Source organism: Carica papaya, chromosome 1, assembly GCF_054855325.1.
Source record: "Carica papaya isolate Zhongbai chromosome 1, ASM5485532v1, whole genome shotgun sequence".
Classification (NCBI taxonomy): domain Eukaryota; kingdom Viridiplantae; phylum Streptophyta; class Magnoliopsida; order Brassicales; family Caricaceae; genus Carica; species Carica papaya.
The window spans coordinates 25045397-25071153 of record NC_142309.1 but is presented as its reverse complement, the minus strand read 5'-3'; the positions used below and the strand labels follow the sequence as shown (position 1 = coordinate 25071153).

Here is a 25757-nt window from a genome sequence, read left to right as displayed (position 1 = left end):
TCGTAATTGATGGCATGCATTATTTGGTTTCCACCATAGGTTAGATGTTTTGCTTTCAAATATTATTCAACATATTTTCTCAATCAATAAATTGTTTCTTTTTTGTATTTTACACGGTAAATAGTTTGTAGAGTATAAATTGAATTGAATTTATATATACATATATTATTTAGTGAATATATGTATATAGTTTGTATTCTATATATATATAGATTAATAGGTATTACATGTTAAAATAATATATATATATCACTTGATAACTTAAAAATACATAAATTACTATATAAAACTATGACAATTTATCATAATATTATTTAATGTTTATAAGTAATTATATTTATTATATTAAATAGCTTGTAAAACAAGTAAATGCACGTGGCAACAATGTGCTACATTTAATACAAAAATATGACAAATAAACATCTTTACCTTGTTCTTAACAAATTATTATATAATTTTAGATATTATATCATAAAGTTAACAATATTATTCTTATAGTTTATCATTATTTTGTTAGTATATTATATCTATTACTTATTATTATATTTTTAATAACATAAGTTTACTATTTAAATAAAATAAAATAAAATTTTACTATTTATATTAAATATTTTAAAACATTAAAATAAAAATAAAGGACCGTAAAATTAAATTACCACACATAATTTGACCATTCTATTTGATGGATAAATTATATACAATACACAAAATTTATATTTATTAAATTTAGTTATATCAACAAATTAATTTATATTTATTTAGATAATTACAAAAAATTTCATACAATTTTATACATTATATAAAAATTACATTTAAAAAAAACAAAGAACTCTAAATTTTACAAATCATTACACTTTACATTATCCCATTAAATTTGAGTGTTAAATCTAACAACAATGTAAAAATTACTACCACGTCATCATTTGAAAAATAAAATGGTTGAAATAGCAACTAATATTATTGAAAATTATTTAAGTAATAGAAATATATAAAATATATTAAATAAATCAGGATAATATTAAAAAGGAAGAAAAGGAGCGAAAACATCGGGAGGCAATGATTTAACATTTTAAACATTGAATGATTAATACTTTAATTTTTATTTGTGACTATAAGGGTTCGAAACCGGGTCTACGTGCTCATTATCATCAGAGAAAAAAGGAAAAACAAAACTAGGATTTTAAAGTGGGGGCCGGGGGAGGCTGAAAGCGGGAGTCTCTTTTCTCTTAAAATTTCTGCGCTCTCAGAATCAGGAACTCCGCCCGCTTTTTTTGCCTGTTAGAGATTGTGCAAAAACTACCATCACCACTGAAGAACATCACTCTCTCTTCACTTCAATCGACTGTTTTATCTTTGAAATCATCTATAGATTTTCGCGATCAACCATTATCATCAAATGCAAGAGTCCCCGTTACAACTCGTCTCTGCAATCGGCGGCCAACTTGGCCAACTCACTCGCCCTAACAAGGATCTGCTTCTAAGATCGCTCCGCGTAAGTGAAAAATAAAAGACGGAGTTGAATGTAGTTTTGCGTAAATGTTTCTCTCACGATATTTTTCTTTTAATCTTTGCTTCACTGCAGTTTGGTTAAATGATTTTTCTATCGGTATTTCCTTTTTTCTTTTTCCTTTAAAATTATGAGGGTTAATCTCGAAATGTTTATGGAATTTTGATGTTCTCTTGCGTAATAATGACAATCGTTGGCCCATCTCCTTTGGACTGCACTTTACCTTCGACGCTGTTGTGTTTCATTAGATGGTTCTATTGGGTAAAATGCGAATACATTCATCGGATACTGCTGGGCATTTTCACATTTAGCTGTTACAGTTCAAGGAGGTTAAGGAGGCAGAATTTAAGCCGAAGTTGTATGGGTGGTTTTAGTTGTAACTATTGATTTATGGATAGAAGAATCTCTCTTGCGTTTTAAAGTTTATGATGGAAATCAGGTAGGATGCGCGACAAGAAATTCTAGGTGTTGTAATTTTAGAATCGTCTTATAAATTTACTGTAGTTTTTCTTTTGTTTTTGTTTTTGTTTTTTCCGTGAAGTTGGCCAGTTGACCGGAGGTTTCCATTACATGTTTGTTATGCCAATCTGCTGGAAGCTGTGTATCTATCTTTCCAGCAAATATTTCTGCCGTTTCTTATATTTCATACATTTTCTTTGCAGCAAGCTGCCAGTGCATTGTCACAAATGGAACCACCTTCGCTCCATGAAACTTCCAAGAAGCAAGAAGCTGCAAAAAATATAGAAGATGCTACAAAGCCTCTGAGAAAATCCATTATCAAGAATGGCCTCCATAAGCATGGTGATAAAGAAGTTAGGCTTTTGGTGTCCATATGTGTCAGTGAAGTATTTAGAATTCTGGCACCTGAACCACCTTTTGAAGATAAATATCTGAGGGTAGAGTATATTTATATGTTGACTAGTGGTTGTAGCTCTCACTACCTATTTTCCCACACATATTAAAGCATGGTCATGTGAGAACATGTCCGTATAAGTGTTATATAGATATGTGCATATATTGTAGTTCTTTTCATGTAAGAATACAGGGTGCATCTTTTCATGTAGACCTATGGTTTCATTGCCCATCTCAGATTTCTTTTCTGTAGCATCTAATTGCAAAACCGATTATTTATGAATTTCAGGACATCTTCCGATTGATTCTTAGCGTGTTTGTGGAGCTAGCAGATGCTACGAGCCCATACTTTTCAAAGAGGGTTAAAATTCTAGAGACTGTTGCTCGGTGTAAATGTTTTGTGATAATGCTGGACATTGACTGCCCCGATTTAGTTCTTGAAATGTTCAAAATCTTTTTCTCTGTTGTGAGGTGATGCTCCTTTTCATGCCTGTTATAAGAATATATTTTCGAGTATTCCTCCATGCTTGTTTTTAAACCTACAGTATGCTGTTTTTATATGTGTTTTTGTTAACTTGATCTTCCAAATTTTTTCTATTATCAAGAAAATTGGTTCAGAATGACTGTTAGATCATCAAGAGCTTCTTGTATTTCAATAGTATTTTCTTGATCCAATTATAATTTTATTCTTTGTAGTTTGGCCTTCTCAAATTCAAACCATGTGTTTTTTTGTAATACTTTTATGTCCATATGACAGTTAGTTAATATATATAATAATTACCTTTCTGGAGTATAATCTGCACATAACTGGATTTCTAAAAACATACATTTGAGTTTGCGGTTAAACAAGTCAATACTAGAAAAAAGAAGTTATAAAATAAGAACTTAAAAAAAATAGTAGTGTTGTGTTAAATAACTAATGACCAGATTTCAATACTGAATTGTGAGAAATAGATCTACAAATTTTATATCTGAATAAGGCTAAATTACAGAGGTGAAACTATATAGCTTTCTGTTCTGGCTTGATTAAAGTTGGAGATATTGTAATAAGTGTTGCAGATGTATGTGAACATTCTTGTTTAGACTTCTTTTTATGCTTTAATCCCTGGCTAAAACATAGAGTACTCTTAATTGGTTCAGCAAGAGTGGATAGTTTCTTTACTACTGTTTTTTATTAAAAGAAGTATTGGTAAGAAGAGCAGAAGAAAAAATTTCCAAAAAGAGAGAGGGGATAAGGCATCCTTGTACAGAAGAACAAAAAAGAAAACAATAATAGAAACTGGAAAAGCCTCAGCCAAAAAGAGCCTCCCAATTTCTTTGCAAACTAGAAAATGATATATTTCTGAGAAATCCTGTATTTCTGAGAAATCCATGTGCACAGTTGGTTGAAAGTTAGTCACCTATGATTGGAGCCTCTACTGGATTTTAATCAGTATAGATTTAGATTCAGTTCAGTCATTCTTTATTTTCTTATGGTAGTAAGGTGTTTTAGTTTTGAGCTTCCATTTACTTTGTTATACGTGTAACTAATACTAATAATTTTGCTCTAAAAGGATACTTTGTAATGACTGTATGATGTTATAATTTTCTTCTACAGAGAACATCACCAGCAGAGTTTATTCAATGATATTTCTTCTATAATGAGTGATATTGTAAATGAAGAATCTTCTCAGTCCATTATAGATGTTATTTTGCAGAATCTTGTGAAGGAAGGAAAGGTAAGTGTTTGTGCCAACTGTTCCCATGGATTCATGTTCATATGAAGCTTTAAACAATATTATCTTGCATTATGAATTATTTTAATACGTGAATGATATATAAACATTTATCTTGCATGGTTTAAATGGAAAAGGGTTGCTATTTGGTGCTCTCTTGACTGATATTGAGATTCTGTCTTTCTTCATCTTTCTACATTTGGTTATGCTTTTTTATTGTTTAGTTGATTGGCTCCTAATCATCTTTATGCACCTACTGTGTGATATAGTTACTTTTCCTGTTAGAGGAATTGTGATATTTTTCAAAATGCAAATGCAATGAGATTTGCTTCTTGAATTCAATTTTCTGCATGCATATCTTTTAATGATTTTGATATTGTTAACCATTCATATGCCATAAACTTGGAAAGGATAGACTTGAAGTTTAATCAATTATTATTACTATTATTGTGATTAGACTACATCTTCTTGCTCTCCTTTTCTCCCAATAATTTGTTTTGAAACATTTGTTTCCTAGCCCTGCAAGGTGAGTAGTTCTGTTTCCTCTCAAGTTTTCATGGATTTTGTGCAGTTTCCAGTTAAATTAAACTCTGAATTGTCAAGTTTTTGACTATAGCCTCTGAATGTTTATGGTTCTGCATGAAGTTAGAATCTCTTACTTCATTTTCTCTTAATTCCCGGCTTTTCTTGTGCTTAAATTGCAGAATGCTTCTGCTGCTTCAAACCTTGCTGTTTCCCTCATCCAACAATGTGAAGAAAAACTTGAGCCTTTCGTTTGTGGGTTTTTGACGTCTTGTTTTTTGGACGGAGATGTTGTACAGAGTGAGCTCAAAGAATCTTATCATGATATTACATTTAAAATTTTCCAGTGTGCTCCACAGATGCTTCTTGCAGTCATTCCAAGCTTAACCCAAGAATTGCAGGTATCTATTTATTGGATTTGAATACAACCATACTATTATTGTTCAGAATCTTCTTTTCTTTCTGCTGTTTTCTTTTGGTTGTAAAAGTAATGTCATATATATTTTTCATAGACTGATCAGGTTGATGTTCGAATAAGAGCTATGAATTTAACTGGAAAACTTTTGGCGCTTCCTGACCACCATGTTGTACAAAGATACCCCAATCTTTTTGTGGAATTCTTAAAAAGGTTCTCTGATAAATCTGCGGAAGTAAGAGTTTGTGCTCTACAATGTGCCAAAGCTTGCTATCTAGCCAATCCTTCTGGCACTGAAGCATTTGAAATTCTCAGTAAGTTGTTCTAAAAAAAAAATGTTTTTTTGTGTGTGCCATGCCCCTTGGTTCTGTTAATTCAAAATCTAATTAGTATAATGCTTGTATTCTTCATTTGTAATTGACCAGATGCACTTGAACAACGTCTGTTAGACTTTGATGATAGGGTGCGAATGCAGGCAGTAATTGCTGCTTCTGATATTACCAAATCTAACATGAAATTTGTACCACCAAAACTGATATCAGAAACTAGTGAAAGACTTAGGGATAAGAAGGTAATTCTGCTACAGAGGACTTCTGTTTTGCTTAAATTGTTTCTGCCTGATTCTCAGTCATGGTTTTCTACAAGCAGATTTGTGTTAGGAAAAAGGCACTACAGAAATTGATAGAAGTGTACCGAGATTATTGTAACAAGTGTTCTGAAGGCCACATGACAATATGTGATCATTTTGAGCATATTCCATGTAAAATCTTGATGCTTTGCTTTGACAAAGATTGTAAAGAATTCAGGTGTGCTTACTAACACCTTATAGATTATGAATTCGAAATTGGTATTTTAATAGCAATGAGACCAGTGACTCTTTAATTTTTCAGGTATGCAAATATGGAGCTTGTTTTGGCGGAGGAGTTATTTCCAGTTCATCTTTCATTTGAGGAGAGGACAAAGCATTGGATCCATCTCTTTTATCTTTTCAATCCTCTTCATGTTAAGGCACTGAATACAATTTTATTTCAGAAACACAGGTAATGAAGTATAGTTACGCAAAGATGAGGATTATAATAATTTCTGACAAAGATGAGGATGGTGATTGCTGGTTTCTTATCAGTTACACATGTTTTCAGATTTCAAACCGAAATGCAACTTTATTTGGCCTTGAGGAAGGAGAAGGTACATGCACCAAGTGTTTCTTGCAATTTATAAGAGGATAGTAGACATTCTACATTACTGCTATGTCTATCTGGTCCTTCCATTGATGAGCCACTTATGAAATTTGAGCCTCTTTATGCATCTATTGAGAAAGCATTAGAATGTCTGAGCATATCTAACCCTCGAATGAGCATTGCAGATATGATCTATATTTCTTGGTTATCTAGGACGTTTTCTTTCCATGCATCGTTGCTGTTTCTGGTATTTGACTTTTAGTAATTTCTTTATTTTTTGACATCTTATTTTGGGTATATATTAGAAAAATATATACATAATTACACCTTGGATTTTGTTGTTGATGTAGGACACAAAGAGCTTGAGAAAAAATGTTTGAGAGAAAATTTATTAAGAACCAAAATTGGAGATATTAGTTCCCAGTAATCAAATTAATTCAATATTCAACTAATGATCATGAATAATCTATCAATAATTAAGTTAGAGTGCTTTATTTATAGACACCAATATACAATCAAAACAGGAATTCTAAAGTCTTTATATTAATTCTACAAAATAGAAAAATAAGCTAATTAATTGGAATAACTTAAATAGAGAATACCTAAATACAGGAATTGATAAACTTATACCATTGATAAGTCCATAAATACTAGTCGCTAAATAAACTCAGTACCTCAATAATGCATAAACATTACAATTACGTAAATGTATCTTCTTATTGAAACATGTCCACCTTAGGATCTTCCTACTCTGCATCAGTTGTATTTGGTTTGTATTAGTGTATTGCAGGTACGTTGCTTATGACTTTCTGCTTATTGTTTCTCATATGTGATAATCTTTGATTTATGGCGTAAAAACTTCCTTGTGCAGGAGCATTCTTTGGAAGAGATGCAGAAGAGAATTGGAATTTCATTTACAAAGATGTCATCTTCCTTTCCAGATCCTTCAAAAACTGAAGAGTGCTTTCATAAATTGAACCAAGTTAGAGATAATCGCATTTTCAATTTCTTGGCAGGGATACTAGATGAAAAAACCTTTGCAAATGCCCAAACTGTCAGAGTATGTTGCTTATCAGTTTATTGTAACATCATTTTTTTTAATATTTTTATAATACTTGCACGTGGCTTCTTTAGTATCACTACATCTACAGTGCTGTATGTGGACCTGACATAATTGAATTATCTCTTGAAGTGTTTCATCCAGATCTGATATATTACTGCTTGTAGTAAATTATCAGATTCGGGTAATAATCCTCTTCATCTGACATCTTTCTTGCTCATATCTTATAGCTCTTTTTCTTTTTCAGGATAAATTTTTGAAAATGATAGGTGATAAACATCCACACCTTGAGTTTCTACGGTCACTTTCCTCAAAGTGCATGTGTAATATATTCAGCTCAGAGCATGTAAAATGCATTTTGGATCAGCTTTACACCAACAGCTTAGGAAACAAGTATATTGATGCCTCTTCGATCAAACTTCTTTTGGTGAGAAGAATATCTACTTAATAGTTTAATAAATTCAACAACCTCAAAGCTTAAGGGCTTTAGCCTGTTGGGACTGTAAAATTCTCAACTTTCCTTTTGCTTTTCTTTTTCCTACTTGTTCTCTAACATTTGATAATATCCAGTTCCTCATGATAGAATTGTCAATGAAGAATTGGAGGAAAAGAAAAATGGATAATGGAGATATCATTTGATGGTCTATTCAAATAATCAATAGTGCTCAATAAAAGTAGTTGTACATATGTTAAATTTCTTAAAAATATTTAAGTTGATCTGCTTAAAACCACTCTCGTGCACTGGAATCAGGGTGTTATCAACATTTTCCCCTCATTCTTGAGAGGTTCAGAAGAGCAGTTCCGAAGGTTGTTGGAGAAAAGGGATTCTCTACCTGATAAGCTGATTGAAGTTTTTGCAAAAGCAGGTCCACATATTTCTGTTGACTTTGGGTAATTTCTTTTGCTTCTTTCTGTTTAGTGCTGTTATATAATACTTCTTTCCACATGGTTTCTGGGACTAAGTTGTCTTTGATTTATGGTTATGATCTCAGGACTCTTTAATTCTTATTGAATATCATTATGTTCTCAATAATTTCAACTGTATCTATATCATGGATAGTTTATGTAAATGCTGAAAATAAATTTAGACTAATGGTGAACATATATTTTGCTGGTAATGTTCTTTTTGTTCTATATTGTCATATTTCGTTACCAATTACTTATTTGTCACAAACAGATAAATCTAGTCACCTTCTGATTTGCCTTGTCTCGAATGGGATCAAGTAGGGCCTTCACTCATTCTGATTAAAGACAAATGGTTGAAGATTAATGACTTTTGTGATAAAATTATTGAATAGTGGAGAGGGACAAGGGTGAATAGTAGAGTTAGTTCAGAGTTGCTCAAAAGATGATGGTAATGAAAACTGAAATAAAAAAGTAGAGCAAGGAGGAGAAAGATATTGAGACAATTGATAAGATGGAGGGGCAAAGATGTTTTGTCCATTGAAGAATTGGCTCGCGAGGATTCTTTAAAGTTTGAACTGACAAATAGATTATGAATGGAGGAAATATCATGGAGACGAGAATTGAGAGCTAGGTGGACTAAGGAGGGGAGTGAACATAAAATTCTTTTCTTGGTATGGCAAATTATCATAGGAGAATCAACTATGTAGAGGAAGTGGAGATTGATGGCCAGGTTGTGAAGGATGATGAACAGTCGAGGCAATAAATTAAAAAGTTTTTCTGTAAATTATATAGCAAGGAGTTTGAGTGGAGGCCCAAATTGGGTGGTATTATTGTCAGATCCATGGACGAGATAAGTCATGTCTCACTTGAAAAAGAGTTTGCTGAAGCGAAAATTTTTAAGGTACTCATGTTATGTAAAAAGGATAAAACCTCTGGTATTGATGGTTTCAACATATGTTTTTATTCAAAAATTATGACACGCAATGAAAGAGGGTATTGTAGAGCTCTTTAAGGAATTGTATGAATCTGGATCCTTTATTAAACCCTTAAACTCTTTTTTCTTAGTAATTATTGTTGAGGTGGAGGGGACAGATAATATAAAGAATTTTAGATCTAACAGTTCAGTTGGGTCCATTTACAAGCTTATTGCAAAGGTGTTAGTCAGAAGGATGACCAAAATAATGGATAAAGTGGTCGGCGAGTGTTAACATGCTTTTATGTGAGGACAAATTATGAATTTGACACTGGTAGCTAATGAGGTTGTGGATAATTTGTTATCCTGGAATAGAGAAGGAGCGCTATGTAAGTTGGATATGCAGAAAGTCTATGATTATATTAGTTAGGGATTTCTTGTTGATGCGCTTAGAAGAATGAGTTTCGAGGATAAATGTTGCAAGTGGATTAACTCTTGTATTATCACTACATTATTTGCGGTCTTAGTGAATGGGGGACCATCTTCTTTTTTCAAGGCCTTCGGAAGCTCGAGAAATGTGACCTTTTATCTCCCTTATTTTTATTGTTGTTACACAAGTGGTGAATAAAATGTTGATAAGTTAGGGAGATGGAGTTGTTTGGAGGCCTTTAAGTGGGAACGGGTGAGCATGTGGAGGAAGTAATCTATTTATTCTTTGCTGACGACAATTTTGTATTTTCTGAGCAAAATAAAAGGGGCTTTACTTAATTTTAGATGTGTTTTATTGGGATTCCAAGTGAATTCAGACGTAAATGTCAACCATACAAAGTCAAAATTGGTGAGATTAGAGGATAGGAGTGATGCTGCTAGGCTGGCAAAGTGTATTGGGATGTAAAAGTATGAGCAGCCGATTGAGTACCCAGGGTTGCCGCTGGGGGCCAATTGTAAAGATTTGAAGACGTGGGATCTTGTTGTGGCACGATTCTAGAGCAGGTTGGCGGGATAGAAAAGAAATCTTTTGACCAAAGAGGGGAGAATCACACTCATTAAAAGAATACTAGACAACTTATCCATGTACTATATATCCTTTTGACTACCCCAGTTAGTGTTGCAAAGAAATTGGACTCAATCCACTATAGGTTCGTCTAGGGTGATTCTGAGGAGAGGAAAAAATATCACTTGGTGACTTGAGATGAGGTCAAAAAGCCATTTTCACAAGGTGGTTTTGGTTTGAGGTCACTAGTTGGAAATGAATATGACTTTACAGAATAAATGACTTTTGAGGTTCATGATAGAGAAAGATATTCTATGGTGGAGAGTGATAAAGGCAAAGTTCACGACCGGAGATGGAGAATGGTATTCTAGAGATTTGTCAAGACCACATGAGAAGAGGACATGGAAACAATATGCATGGAAAGGATAAATTTTAGGAATGCATCAGGTGGAAGGTAGGCAATGGGGATAAAATTAGTTTTTGGAAGGACCCTTGACTTAAAAGGGGAGAACCTGAGTTTTAGTTTCTCTAGATCTTTACTATTACACGGCCCAAGGATATCTCAATTCATGAATTGTTCAGAGACGGTGGGAAGAGGGGATAGGGAGTGGCATGCTGAAGTGATAAGAAACTTTAATAATTGGCAAATTAATGAGTATGAGATTTAACTTAATAAACTCTCTGTCTTTATGGACGTGAGTAATAACCAATATATTTGGACCATCAATTCCACCAAAACCTTTTCGGTTAAGTCTTACTATAGTTACTTGGTTAGAAATGGCAAAATTAAGACCGATTTTCATTTTTGGTAATCTGGAAGGTGAATGTTTCATTCAGAATTGCTTTCTATGCGTGGGAGGTAGGGATATGTGTATTCTCACTATTGACAAGTTAATAAGTAGGGGAAAATTATGATGAATGGTTGTTTCCTATGTAAGAGGGAGGTGGACACTTACAACCATATCTTGCTTTTTGGGTGTTTGTTTTCGTACAAGTTATGCACCATGGCATACAAAATACTGATGATTTGTTGCACGATGGTTGGTATAGTAAGAAATGAGATCTGGGCATGAAAAGGTACTAGTGGTGGGATGAAATATGTGGTTCTCATTCCTCTCATTATATTTTGGATAGTATAGAAAGAAAGAAAAAAGAGAGCTTTTGAAGGAGTGGAAGATGAGTTTGAGAGCATTAGAGATAGATGGTTCTAAATCTTGGTTTTTTGGTTACGGATCAACCTCTTTACTATATGGAGGATCTTGGAGATCTTATTGATATTTTGATAGATATATAAATAAATTTTTTACATGGGTTGACATCTCCTTGTTACTTGCAAATTAATGAGACATACCATACTTTTTATTTAAAAAAAAATTGTCATTATCTGTTACTAATGTCAAAAAGCTCTTTTTTCATTTGCACTTGTTTCTGTTCCAATGGTTTATTCTTTCTCTAATGCTTATAAGTGTTTACATGTTTCGGTTGATATAGTGACTTTTACCCATTCCTGGAGAGAATGTGCTTCGTAGGAAGTCGTGCTCAAGCCAAATATGCTGTTTCTGCTATTGCTTCGCTGAGTGGTTCTTCTCAGCAATTTGTTTTTTCAGAATTATGCAAGGTCTATCTATCTTGACTTCACTTATTTGGATTCTCCACACATATTTGAATTTTTAATTCAATCTATATTTTCGATTATCCACTAGGGTTTAATTAAACTTTTCCCCTTCATTTGTTTTTCCTTCTTTGTTTATGGTAAAGTTGCATCTAGAGTATTTGTACTCCTTTCTTCTACCCGTAAGGTATTATGTGTGTGTGTGTAGTTTGGTGACAGTGAGGATGCGAATGGTATTGCATTTTTTTAAATGAATATCATGCCAGTTTTCTTGTACTTGATAGTAGTAAGCAAACTTGACCTTTTCCAAGATGTTAGATAGGACAAAATTGAGTATGAGGACTGGTTGTATGTCTGAAGCGAAGTAATCGGGGCAAAGATTTGGTTGGCTAGTTGCTTTTGTTTGTGAGAATGGATTTGATATTGAGTTTAGAGGTGGTTAAGATGCTGAAAGGAAGTCCACTTAAAGTAATAGGTGCCTATTAAGTTAATTGCTGATTTAGAAAGATAACTAGTTATGTACATAAAGATGGTTATTATAAAAGATAAGTACTTAATTTATGTTTTACAAAAGTAAATATGCTTGGATAAAGAAGTCAACTAAGTATTTTAAGTTGATGCAAAAAAGTTCAGGTTTGGGTGTGTGTTATTTTGCTGGTTAACGCAGCTCTTTGACATTTAATAAGAATCATGCTTATTATACTGCCAAATGGATAGAGTTAAACACGGTTCTTAAAGCTGTTTATTAGCACCAACAAGCAAAGATAAAAACTCCCTTAAGAGTTATTTAGACAGATGAATCCTTTGCGAATCTTTGCTCATTAGCAAGTACTTATATGTGGAGCAATTAATTACTTGCTCTATTTTTTGATTTGGTAGTGAATGTGCAGGCCGAATATACAAGTGATAATCAATTAGGCACATCAAAAAATCTCCCTATGTATGATCATGGGGGGAGGACTATCTTTTAGTTTATGAAGTTTGTATTAACATTAGCTTACATAAGACTTGGATGACAAGTGTTGCAACTATATTAGGCTATTATTTTTAGTTACTACTTACTATTCTTGTTCTTTGACAAGGAAATCCAAACTACATCGCAAATGTTACATTGTATAAAAAAAAAAAAATGTTACATTGTATCATGCTCTAAATTTTCATTCATATATTAGGCTATTATTTTTAGTTACTACTTACTATTCTTGTTCTTTGACAAGGAAGTCCAAACTAGATCGCAAATGTTACATTGTATCAAAAATAAAAAATGTTACATTGCATCATGCTCTAAATTTTCATTCATCTTCAATTGCCAATTTCCTTTTTAGTGCATATCTGTGGCAAGTAATGACTAAGCTTTTTATATATCTTCTCAGGAATTGGTGGATTCTCTGCACAATGGGGAAAACCTTCCAACTGTTTTGCAGTCTCTAGGCTGTATTTCCCAACATTCTGTTTCAGCTTTTGAAACTCAAAATAGAGATATCACCTCATACATATACGAAAAGATATTTAAAGTAATTTGGTTGGAATTGTAAACTTTTTTTATATCTCTATGTAGTTAGATTGTTTTGGATGATCAAGCTAGTTGTTGTATGGTGAATGTGAATTTTATCTGTTCCAGGTGGAATCATCAGATGATCTAATTACTGACGATGAGCCTTTAGCTTGTAGTTGTTCTTGCAAATTAAAGGTAAGTGTTGAATAAGGGAAGTTTGATTTTTTTTCTTTTGTTTATTGGTCAAAGGGAATTTGAGTTTCATGACAAAATCTTTTTTTTTGTAGTTTCTTTCTTGCGAAACAATTTTGTGTATGGTTGGCCTCCTCTTGGTGCACTGTGAATACATATGTATTTTTTCTTTTCAAACAAAATTTCCTCCCTTGCAGATATATGGACTCAAAATGCTTGTCAAGAGTTTTTTGCCATATCAAAGATCCCAGGTTACATGGAAAATTGATGATTTGTTGGACATCTTATCAAAAATGCTGGAAAAGAATGATGCTTTTAGTGCTACCAAATCAAGGTACTCTTTTGGGGATTGTTGGGATTAGATACCTTTGCTTTTAATTATAATATCCTTGGTTAATGTATTTTATTTTCTTACTAATATTAATTCTCCTAAAAAAACAGAGTAAACATTAGGGAGCTAATCCACTAAATTAATAAATTATCCTTTCAACAGACGTAACAATTCCCCTGTTCTTAATTAGAAAGAAATCAGGCCTGTTTGCTTTTCTGAAGGCCTGATAGGCATTTTCATTCAATTATTAGCATTATGTTATAGCATGTATGTGAGTTTAGTTGTTGCTTTCATCACTAAAAGCGAGAAAAGGATTGAAAGTAACAAAAAAAACAATTATGGCTGCATGGTTAGATGGTAGCAGGCCTGAATCTGAGGGTCTTATTGGCTGCATGTATAATTTAAAAATGCTCATGGATTTTAGTTATGCTTATTTGTATTCTGCTTATGATGTAATGAAGTGAAAGGGACAAGGCTCATATCAGATTAGCTGCAGCAAAATCCGTTCTCAAGCTTTCCAGAAGATGGAACTTGCATATTTCTTCTGAGGTTTTCTGCTTAACCATATTGATGGCAAAGGTGAGCAACTTCAATTGTGCTTGACAGAAAAGCTGCTAAGAGAATTCTGAAAAGATAATTTTAAGGGAAATTTGAAGGGAATGTTCTCCCACCTCGCGTGTTTAGGTTATATAGCTGTTATTCATAATGAAACCTAAGCTTTACTGTTGTGAGGAGCGCACATTCTTAATTTAAGTTTGATTGTTGTGAGGAGTGCTAATCCTTAATTTGACAGCATATAGCTGGTGCCTCTGCTGAAGTAACTTAACATGCATTTTTCCTAAGACTAAATTATGCAAATGAGGAATCTGTCTGACCTCTAAGCTGCCCCTCCACTTGTACAAACTTGGATTTTGAACCTATTATATTTCGTCTTCATAGGTGGGCTTCAAAATCGTAGCCTTGATGGTTGTGTTATTCTTGTTTAGGTACTGGCTCATTTTAGTTTTGATTTTTTAATGTTCATATCATATTCTAGGACACCTGCTCTTTTGTTCGGAGATCATTTCTTGATAAAACTCGTAAGCTGTTGAAGGAGCGTGTTATACCCAGTAGATATGCCTGTGTTTTTGCATTTTCTACCTCTGATTGCCTCAAGGATCTACAAGATGATGTATGTCTGTCTGCCTTTCAAGTAATTGTTTCTGATTTCATTTACTCTTTTCTAGTTTCTTTTTCCAATAATGTCCACTGACACTGTTAAGTTCAGTCATTTAAATATATGGCAGAATTTATCAAGGATTATAGTAGAGAAGCTCAAATCCACCAAACTTCTTCTGAGCAAGGAATGGCAATTACAGACTACCCAGCATATATAGTGGTGTTCTTGATCCATGTTCTGGCTCATAGTAAGGACTTTCCGCCTGAGGATTGCAAGGATGAACAAGTATATGCTCAATTCTGTCAGTAAGTGGGATTTATTTCTTCTTGCAGAGATTTATTATCTATTATGGTCAGGATAGTTCTTACTTTCTCTCTCTTTTACAGTCCTCTCTTCTCAATGTTGCAAGCGCTAGTTAATACTAGCATTGTTAATGGCGATGTAGATCTTGTGAATGACACTGTTGCTTCCTTGCTTTGTATTTTTCGTGCCATCAAAAGAGCTGATGATGCTATTGATGCTCAGAAAACACCTGTAAGCGTTGCGTTGTATTTATTTGGTTTGTAGGCTTAGATAGTTGTTAAAATTGACATGTGCTCAAAATGCAGAAGCTGCATCTTCTTGCTGACATGGGGATCTCAGCTGTTGGTGCATTAAATCAAATTGGAATCTCCTCATCACGCACACGTGGGCTGATTTTGCTGCCATCGTCACTCTATAGGATAAGTCTTACTAAGAATAGTGAAGAGGCAAGTTCTCAACAAGATGAAGAATGTCGGTTATATGTAAAACATCATATGATATCTTATATCTTTTTGTTGTCTGCAGGCTAACCTGAAGTGTCATACTCCACTCCCCTTTGAACAAAATTTTTTGGGGAGAATAATAGATATGTTTAAGTATCAGATCTCTTTGGTATGTTTCTAGAGTGTTCTTGTTAATAGTTAACCATATGCTTTGCATCCCTATAGTTCCATTCTTCTGTTAGTTTGTCCTTGACTATCCAAACAGCATTTTCTCTTTTACATTTCAGCCTCCTTCAACTCTTCTTAAACGAAAGCATCAAGAGAATAAAAGACCAGTTATTATCAACACTCAGTTGACTGCAACATGCAAGCAAGATGATGTGCCAATAAGTGGGGCAAATGAAACACATAAAGATGGTCCAAGGAAGGAAATCAGTTCGAGACGCAGCAGAAGACGTGTGTCTCCAACTGATGTTGGATTAGTTGCATTGCCGAAAAAATGTTCTACTGTCAAAAAGCACGTTGATATTCCTTCGAAACTTTCTGAAAAAAATTTGGAGAAGCAACTTTCTTCTGGTAGTTCCATCACTCTAAAAGTTTCTCCAACTGATCCAGAAGTTGTAGCCCAGAAATTGAGAAAAACTACCACTTGTCTGAATGGTATCAGGGCAAGTGGTAGCGTTACAGGTGAAGCTTCCAAAAATTCCACTGCCATGTTCCAAGAACCTTGCAGTTCAAAGGTGGATACGTACTCATATAGAGGATTTCCTTGAGATTGTTAGTTTTTTCTTTCCCAATCTTATGCAACCATAAATTTTTTTAAAGGATTTTTGCTACAAGAGTGAAGTGATGACTGGGAGGCGGATCAAATTACTGTCTCCAGTTGATGGATGGTAAGAATTTGTGTTTGAAGTAGATAATTTTGAGAACACGATGTGGATTTCCACTTAACAATTCTAATGGATTTTCTGCCAGCATCTATTTTGGCTCTGTGGACAGTTTTAACTCTAGAAACAATACTCATAAGGTAAATATGTATAATATGTTGTACTTGATTGTTTTCGTCGTCAGAATTTATATTATATTATAGAGTTCTTTTAGATACTTTCTTTTTTTTTTGAAGATTCTTTGAAACACATAATTGAGGGGTAAGTAGTATTATATTTGCTTTAGTTTTTGGCTATTTGATTTTGCTTTTCGCTAATCATTGTTTTCTTTTTGCTGGGGAAGTTTAGTTTCAGAATGGCACTAATAATAAATAATAACTAAAATGAGCATTTCTTGACTAGTTTCTAATTTATGTACTCTTCTTTCCATTACAGTGAAAATATGCATTTGGACTCATTTTGGAACTTAATTATGCATGTTCGAGATTGGAAATCAGATTTTTGTCTATAGAATCTCTATCAGTCCCCTGATTTTCTTGGATGTCTTACCAGTTATAAATATGTATTTCTTTTTTGTTTTTGTGAGATAAATTAACGGTATTGCTAACAGTAAGTTATAGCTGTCCATCAAACTATTCACTTGTGTATGTCATATACAAGTTCTTTTTGAAAATACATACAAGTTCCTATAAGTCCATTATATGTTGTTTTTTCGTATCTTTCCTGTTCTGCAGTAATGACCTAATGCTTTCAATTCTCTTCTGATTGTAGATAATTTATGACAATGGAGATGTAGAATTAGTATGCTTGGATAGTGAGAGCTGGGAGATCCTGAATGATGGTTCCTTGGAAAGAGTAAGTGGAATACAAAGGTGCCACGCCACATTACGTTTATGTACCAAAAGAATCTCTCAATTATAGATTGGTTAATGTGATTCAGGCTAGGATGAGTTCTATTTGGTCTGCAAGATTTGGCATTTTAGAAAAAATTACAAATAGAATTTCTTTGTTTCATTTCATGATCGCATATTTCTCTGGCACCTTGGGATTTTTTCAAAACTGATTAGCAGATAAGCGGAATAATGAATTTTCTTGCTAAAACAAACTTTTTTTAGGCAAAAGATGGGCAGTAAATTGTAATTCACAACTTTCCATTATTTCCCTCTTGAACTTTGCTCAGTGCTTGTTTTGTTAAAACTTGCATTGTTTAATATTTTGATTCCAATCAAGTTGACTAATGGTTGTTATGTTGCCTACTTTTGAGACCATAATTTTGTAACTGAGTTGTTTTCGTTATATTGGTATTAGGAGGCTATATCAGCAAAGGACTCGAATTCCTTTAGTTTGCAGGCCAGGTGAATTGTCAGTTAGCTAGTAATTTGACACATTGTGGATGATAATATTCTTTTGTTTCAACATTAATGTATGTCTTGTGTATAAATGATTCATACATACAGATGTGCTTGCATGTGTTTCAGGAATGCTTTGCCCACAACTAAATGGAAAACACATTATAAGAAGTTTGGGGAGAACTAAAATTGAGTGGCTGCCTTTTTGTTTATATAAAAAAATTAGATGTGTTTGAAAGAAAGCTTTCTTGGCAATATATAGGGTTGAGGAAATTGGGGTGCAATTCTAATGTCTTGATGAGGGAGCTCGCGTTATGTATTTGCATAGCTATTTTCTATTTTTCTATATAAAAAAGTTCTTGCTTGTCATATGAAGGAACATTTGCATATTAGTTGGCTTTGTTGTTCACAGAAAAAAAAAGCTGGATTTGTTGGTCATATACTCAATATTGCGAAGATGTTAGCTTTCACTCTTTTGTTGATGCCCAAACGTGTTTAAAATCTTTTGCCAAATATGATCTGTAAACTCTGTTTAAATTTATTTTCAGAATATAATGTATCATTAAAAGGAATTCTATTGATGGATTTTTGTATTGAAACTATCTTAGACGTAGTTAAGGGGATATCACTTCTATGTATCATTTGTTCTAATATTTCTGGAGGATTTGTAGCAGTGATCTCATAAAAAAATCTTCTTTTGATAGCTTAGAAGAAACTGAACTTACAAGAGCAAGTGCTGGTGGCCGAAAGCCCGAAACCTTATCAAAGCATGAAACGCAGAAGTTATGCAGCAGAACATTTCCTCTGGCTGGTAAACAATCTGCAAAATTGGTTCTCCTCTTGTTTATTCTATAGGCTGTCTTTGGGTACTGAAGTCAACACGAGCCTGCTTGCGTATTAATGCTTGTTTAGCTAGTATCTCAGCACCATCTTTTCTTTTCTAAGACATATACTCAGGGAAACACTAAAAGACTCCTGGAATTGATAACTCTAGCAGGCGCTATAGTTGGACAGTTAAGGTGTTGCAAGTGAGTCGCTGACATATATAACATATAAAAAAATACTTTGAGGTTAATTGATGGAGAACGAGATCTTTTTTTTTTTTGAGATAAAAGTAAGCAATAATATTAACGAGATTCCAAGGGGACGTATCTCATGTAAAAAAAAGGATTTACAGATCTGTGAGAATATCTACAATAGAACCAAAATCGTCAAAAGAAATAAGATTGTGGCCAAGAACAATGGAGCCAAAAAAATGCAGCCACTTATCCTTGATAGAAGTAAGATTAGTTTCTCTATTTTCAAAGATCCTATAGTCTCTTTCCTTCCAAATAATCCAGAGAATTGATTGAGAACAAGATCTTAATTTGCAATAAATTTTCTGTCAAAGGAACCTTTTGTAATTATTATTAATTTGTACTTTAAAGTTATATAGGTTATCTTAAGTTTATTTAAGCATTAAAATATTTTAGTGCTCTTTTAATAGATCTTAAATGTCATAGAAATTAGAATATGTTGGATATCATCTTTTATGCTTTTCCTTATCAATTGAAGTAATTATAATATTTTAATTTTCTTTTTTATATAGATTTTAAATGTTATAAGAATTAGAATTTTTAGATTTCCTATTTTATAATTTTCCTTATTCCTATTGCCCGAAACTTGGGATGGCCGGAACATCTCTAATGTAACAATAAACCATGTACTGCATGAAAAACCATGTTATTCGAACCAATAATGACAAACTCAGATTTGAGAAATCCTAATGCCTTTTTGGACAGTCTAGACTTCAGATTAGTGGATAAATCGGAAAAGGTGGTTAGGATTGGAATGTCACTCAAAACTTATATGCGACAAAAGAAGAGGGGATAAAGAGAGTAGCAACCACAATTACCCAAGGAGGTCGAGGGAGTCGGGGCGGAGTGACAGGGGGAAGCAGTAAACTATATAAGGATCGTTAGTTAAAATGTTAATGGATTGGGGATTGGTTTTAAGAGGAAGAAAGTAAAGGAAGTATTATCTAGGGCGTGCTCTGACATAGTATTTATACAAGAAATGGAAAAAGAGTCATCAGGTACAATCGTGATCTGCAGTATTTCAGAGTCGCACTTTGAGGATTGCGTGACGATCCTGTCTTTAGTTGCCTCAAGGGATTTTCTCATAATTTGGGATATTAGGACTGCTAGTATAGTGGATATGATTAAATGATCTTTCTCCTTGTCAGTGTTGTTGAAAATAAATGGTAAGGAACCTGGTGGATGATCAGTGTTTATGTGCTGCTGAACCCAAGCTATATGTCCCTCTTCTTGGCGGAGCTATCGTTCTTGTCGGGTATGTGCAATTTATGTTGGTGCTTGGATGGGGACTTCAATGCATTCAGATTTCCCCAGAGAAGTTAGATGGTGGGAGAGAAACAATGACCACACAAGGATTTAATGAATTTATCAGACTGCATGTTGCATAATCTCCTCCTTTCTAATCCCTAATTTACTTGGTAAGTAGAAGGCAAGGAAGATCCTCTTCATGCATTAGTTGCTTCCTGGTTTTGCACTTGTTGGGAGGATCTAGATTCGGTACAAGCGGTTTTACCTCAAGCTGTATCAGATATTTTCCCTCCATTCTAGAATCTTGATTGAATGGAGCCCTGCTCCTTTTAGGTTTGGAAATATGTTTGTACAACAAAGTAAAGGAGTGGTGGCAGGAAGGGCCAATGATATGTTGGCAACGGTAGTAATTTATGAAAAGATTGAGGTATCTAAACGATAGATTGAGGATATAGAATAAGGTGGTATTCGAAGACATGAATGAAGAAGAGGGAGATCCTGGAGGAGATGAAGGGACTAGACAAACTAGCATGAGAGGACAGCTTTGTTGAACCTCAAATCACTCGACTTAGAGTGCTTAAAAATGAGCTTGAGGAGGTCATGCGCGAAGAGGGGCGAACCTTGAGGCAAAAGGTTAGGATGAAATGGGTTCAGGAGGGGGATGCCAGTACTAGCTTGTACCATAGGGTAGGTAACGGTAGGAGGAGAATAATTGAGTTTAAGGAGTTAGAACTAGAGAGAGGGACTGTAGAGCTTGATAGTGATGCAATTGGGCATGAATCACTAACTTTTATCGCAGTTGTACAATGAAGAGGAGGTTTCTAGACCGTCTAAAAAGTATTCATTGGCAACCCATAATATTGTCAAAGCAAAGTATTCAGAGAGACCATTTGAGGAGGTTCAGAAAGCTGTTTGGGTGATGTGCATAGAGAAATCCCTTGGTCAGAATGGACCTGTGGAGCTTTTTCCCAATCATATTGGTGAATCATAAAGGATGATTTGATGAAGTTTTTTGGGGAGTTCCTTTTGAACACATACACATGTATCGAAGTATGAACTCCACATCTACTACTCTCATGCCAAGAAAGATGAATAAAAAATGGTACCGTCCTATTTGTTTGGTAACTAGTGTCTATAAGATAATTATTGAGGTGTTGTCCCTACGCTTTAGTGAGGTCCTACATGATACTTTAGCATCAAATCAAAGTGCCTTTATGAGAGGAAGACAAATTTTGGATGCATCCGTTATAACTAACGAAATTGTTGAATACATGGCCAGAGCAAAAAGGAAAGGGCTAGTTCTGAAGCTAGACTTATGAAAGCTTATGCTAGGGTGAATAGAGATTTCTTGGATGTAGTGATGGATGGAGAAAATTTTGGATATAGGTGGAGGATAAATATAAGGTTGTTTGTTTTCTGTCTCTTTCGAGGTTATAGTAAATGGTAAGGTTATATTTCAAAAAGAAATAGTAAGTGGTAAGGCCCATGATTGGTTTCAGGTTACCTGGTGTACCAGAGAAGGTGATCCTCTCTCTCCTTTTCTTTTTACATTGGCTGTTGATGGATTGAGTAGAATGATGATTTGGGGATTAAAAAAAGGGTTATAGAAAGATGTGTGGTTGGTAATAATAGAGTTTAGGTGTATTACCTCTAAGTCACTGATGACACAGTTTTGTTCTTGTCACATATCTATTATCAATGCGCTCATGTTAATGAATGTATCTAACTATATTTCTGGTTTCTACCTCAACATGAATAAGAGTGGTTTGGCAGGAATAAATATGGCAGATAGTACAGTGAGCAGCCTACCTGAGGCAATAGGGTGCAGGAAACTTGCATCTCCTTAGGTGGCAAATCTAGATGCAAGTCTTCTTGGGACGGGTGGTTTTTTTTTTTTTTTTTTTTTGTGAAGTATCTGGTGGTTAGAGAGTTGGATAGGTGGTCTTTTTTGATGGGGATAAAGTAACATTAATTCAGTCCTGTAGTTTTAGTATCCCTTTATATTACAGGTCTTTGTTGAATGTACCTATGACGGTGATTGAGAGACTAAAGGGGATGATGAGAACATTTTGAACAGGGGTTAGAGAGTAATGGAAATATCATTTGGTGAAATGCAAGGCATGTTGTAAGTCCAAAATTTAGTAATTTGTCATTATAGGTTTAGTGATTATCGCGTTTTCTGTAGGAACCAAATTTCTTGAGCATATAGTGACCAATAGCATCCATGACACTCTATGGAATGGGTGGGATGCAATTGCTGGAAGATCCACGTAGCACCATGGAAGCCGATATCCAGCTTGCTTCGCATTTACACATCTCTAACCCGTTACAATATGAAAGATGGCTTTGAGATCCTTTTCTAAGAGAATCATTGGACGGATGAAGGCCCCTCGTGAACTCTATGTCCTCACCTATTCGAATTTCCTCACTTCACAAAGCTCCAATCAATCAGCTTTTGTCTCTTTCAATGGTAATTTAAGCTTAAATTTTCACTTTTCCCTAACTTGAATGGCAGAGAAATTGAGGAATTTTTACCTTTTTGAGCCTTGTTGAATCTTTCCATCCTAACAATCAGATTGCAGGGTCTAGGACTTTGGAGCCAGCAGATATAAACACTTGTAAATCCTTATTCGACCCCATCACCAAACACCCTTACTGTCACCATAGTCTCATGTCCAGGGCATTCTGGCAAGTCAAGGTTCATTCTAAGGTGATGGTGTTCGCATAGACTGCAGTTCTAAATTGGTTAAACAGCAACTATTTGTTGCAAAACCAAAGGCCAATCATGCTCTATATCCAAACATTTGTGTGATATGCTGTAAAGGAGTGGAAACCCATAATGACCTACTCATTCGATGTGAGATGGTGTGGAGGCTATAGACAAGGTTTTCCGACACATCTCACTTACCTTGGACAATTTGATTATAAAGAAATCATTGTATTTTCCGGTTGATATGTTATGGGAGAAGATGACAATTTTGGTCTCCTTATGAGCCAATATTCATGGAGATTTTTTTGATTTCTCTCTTACTGACTGTAAGAAAACCATTCAAAGTCTACTATAGGAAGAAAGGTAAAATAGGCTAAGACTGGGTGATCAGGAAGTTGTAACTATCTGACTGTGTAACCATAGCCGCTTGCAGGCTGTAACCTCCATGCGGACCAAACAAATGGGCACACTTCTTCTTGCCAACCTTGGCCTATAAAAAGAGGTTCTGGTTTGAATGAAATCATTAAGGAAAAAAATCTCTTATTTCTGTCTTATCCCTCTTGACTAACTCTCCTTTTCCTCTGTTTCTTTTCCAAGGAGAAGTCAGGCTATGAGTAAGGTGTTTGACACTGACCTCCACAGGAGTTAGGAAGTCATAATCATGTGATCACCAGTGATTCCATTTTGTTCTTTGTGCTCTACTTATGTTATTTCTTTTATTTTGAATCATTTTCAACTGAATATGTTATCTGCTTTGTATTTTTTCATTCCTCTCTTAATAAAGATTATTTTTTTATCAGAAAGAAAACCATGAAATTCAGGGGTTTTTCTTGTCATTTTGTGAGTTCCGTTTGAGAGGCATGGAAAATGGCTTAGGAGGCTTCAAGGTGGTAACAGAATTTTATTCTCTGCGGATGACCATATTCTGCTTTACAAGCTGGATATAGGGAAGTGTTGCTGAATGCAAAAGTATTTTGGTGTGTCTTGAAGTAGTTTCTCAGCTGAAAATCAATCTTGGCAAGTCTGAATTAGTCCCATTGATCATTTCAAGGGTCGTGGTCTTACTTGTCTGAGGAACTAGGATATACAGGCGACCCTCCCTTGGTGTCTTATGTTATTTTGTTTGTCTTCCAGGAAAAAGCTTGTAGATTAAATTTTGAAAGACAATGAAGTTACCGTTATTAACAATGAATCGTGATGTCTTTCACAATATATATTCCTGAGGTCTATATCCAGATTTTCACTTGGTTTCTATCCAGTTGCCCTGGATAGGTTATGTCAAGCCTAGGCTTTTCATGGTCACTCTCCTTTCCCAAGAAGTACAGAGTTAGGGTTTGCACCAGTATAGATAGAAATGATACTTTAGGGTCGTGGTCTAAAATCGTTCCCTCAGTTTATGCCATGGTCTAAATCTTTCACTCTGTTTGGGATGGTTTTGAAGTTTATTGTTTTGATTTCTTGGTGCAGGGAAGGCAAAGAAAGGACTGAATGTTTTTGGCGATACGTCAGTGTCAGAACTTATTAACATACATGAAGATGTAAGTTATCTTTCTTTTCTTCTTGTTAGTTTTCTTCTTGCTTAGATAAAATAAAAATTTCACCGGAAAGAATGATTTGAAAAATTATGGTTCGTGAAATTCTGGCAGCAGTTTGCAAAATAAACCTGTCAATGAACACCATTATATCTGTACTCAATTTTACAACGAAAGAAAAATTCATAATTCCAGTATGGTTTTCCTCTTGGATACTACATTACCTTCTTTGCATGTCTTTGGTATCCCCAGAGTAACATAATAGTATATTTTTGCTTCTCAAATACTAATCCAAGTCCTGAAAAGCCAAGTAGAGCCTGAGTGAAAGGTCGCTTTGAGTTACATTTTAGTTTTGCTTGCCACTGGCGTGTACAAATGTTAAGCCTAACGGTTGGGTTGTGAAGGAATTCGATTTCTTGTTCCCACTCTATGTGGTTGGATTGCATGGAATAGGATCTTTCAGTAATACCAGTCTAGTTTTTTGGGGTTGAGTAAAAACATTCAAGTTTGGACTCGGTGACATTCTGGCTTCTAAGATCTTTACTTGATTAAAGGAATGAGGAATTGGGACAAAAGTAAAACGGTTCTTTAGGATTAGGCTCACTTCCCTCCTTACGAACTTGATGGAGTAATGGTTATATGTAAATTCATGCATGCATATGTATGCTAGTGCATATAAATGGAATCTTGGTGAAATAAGTGGACAACCTAATACCTGTGTCTGTATGCCTATGAACAATCCTGGTGACGGCGTATCATGCATGTAAATACACCCGCGTGAACAATCATTTTCAATATTTTTTTTAAAGGTATTACTGCTGTTTCTTTAATGTAATTGTTTTCCACACATTATGTTCAATTTAGGGAGCAACGAGAACTCGGAGTAGGCAGACTCAATTAGCCTCTTAAGGTCAAACGTGGTCACCCACGGTTTCAGACAGGCTGCTTCCAATTTCAGGCTTTTTTGTAAATCATTTATCATTTGTACAGTTTGAATGTTGCTAATTCCTTACAAAAGTATAGAAGGGAAAAAACAAGAATAAATTAGTAAATTAGTATTCCAGATACAATTTTTTTTTTTTTTTACTTTTAATTTATTCTTGTGTTTAAATTTTTTATTTTTTAACAGAAAAAAATTAAAATAGTGAAATTATGTTTGATATTTAAAAATTATTTTAATTAATTAATAAATTAATAATAATAAAAATAGATCTTTATTAATTGATTAATATATTAATTATATTAATTAATTTAAATTATTTTTTAACTGTTTTAAAAATGTTTTAAATTTTTGTCATTATGAAAATATAAGGAATTAACAGTTTGAAATAAGTAAAAAATAATGAGAATTAAATTGT

At 34.1% G+C, this 25757-nt stretch overlaps 1 protein-coding gene across 5 annotated transcripts; it reads left to right on the top strand.

Moving 5' to 3' along the window:
* The first annotated feature begins 1175 nt into the window (after positions 1–1175).
* Positions 1176–25469, top strand: LOC110816785 (ARM repeat superfamily protein). Of its 5 annotated transcripts, none has more exons than XM_088222379.1 (31): positions 1177–1492; positions 2170–2403; positions 2649–2830; positions 3957–4077; positions 4779–4997; positions 5109–5325; positions 5437–5582; positions 5660–5817; positions 5902–6051; positions 6151–6196; positions 7061–7249; positions 7497–7676; positions 8001–8140; positions 11554–11680; positions 13048–13188; positions 13296–13364; positions 13559–13695; positions 14154–14271; positions 14729–14884; positions 14960–15156; positions 15238–15385; positions 15460–15600; positions 15680–15766; positions 15885–16337; positions 16423–16490; positions 16573–16624; positions 17256–17339; positions 17793–17839; positions 18538–18644; positions 24335–24405; positions 25264–25469. In XM_088222379.1, the coding sequence occupies exons 1-31, from the start codon at positions 1397–1399 to the stop codon at positions 25306–25308; spliced, it is 4326 nt and encodes a 1441-aa protein (XP_088078505.1). In that variant the 5' UTR covers positions 1177–1396; the 3' UTR covers positions 25309–25469. The 5 variants fall into 5 exon arrangements, 2 of the variants coding, with proteins under 2 accessions (XP_088078505.1, XP_088078507.1); XM_088222381.1 differs by having other exon boundaries at positions 1178–1492; positions 14729–14863; positions 17256–17340; positions 17791–17839; XR_015821424.1 differs by lacking the exons at positions 17793–17839; positions 25264–25469.
* The last annotated feature ends 288 nt before the right edge of the window (positions 25470–25757 follow it).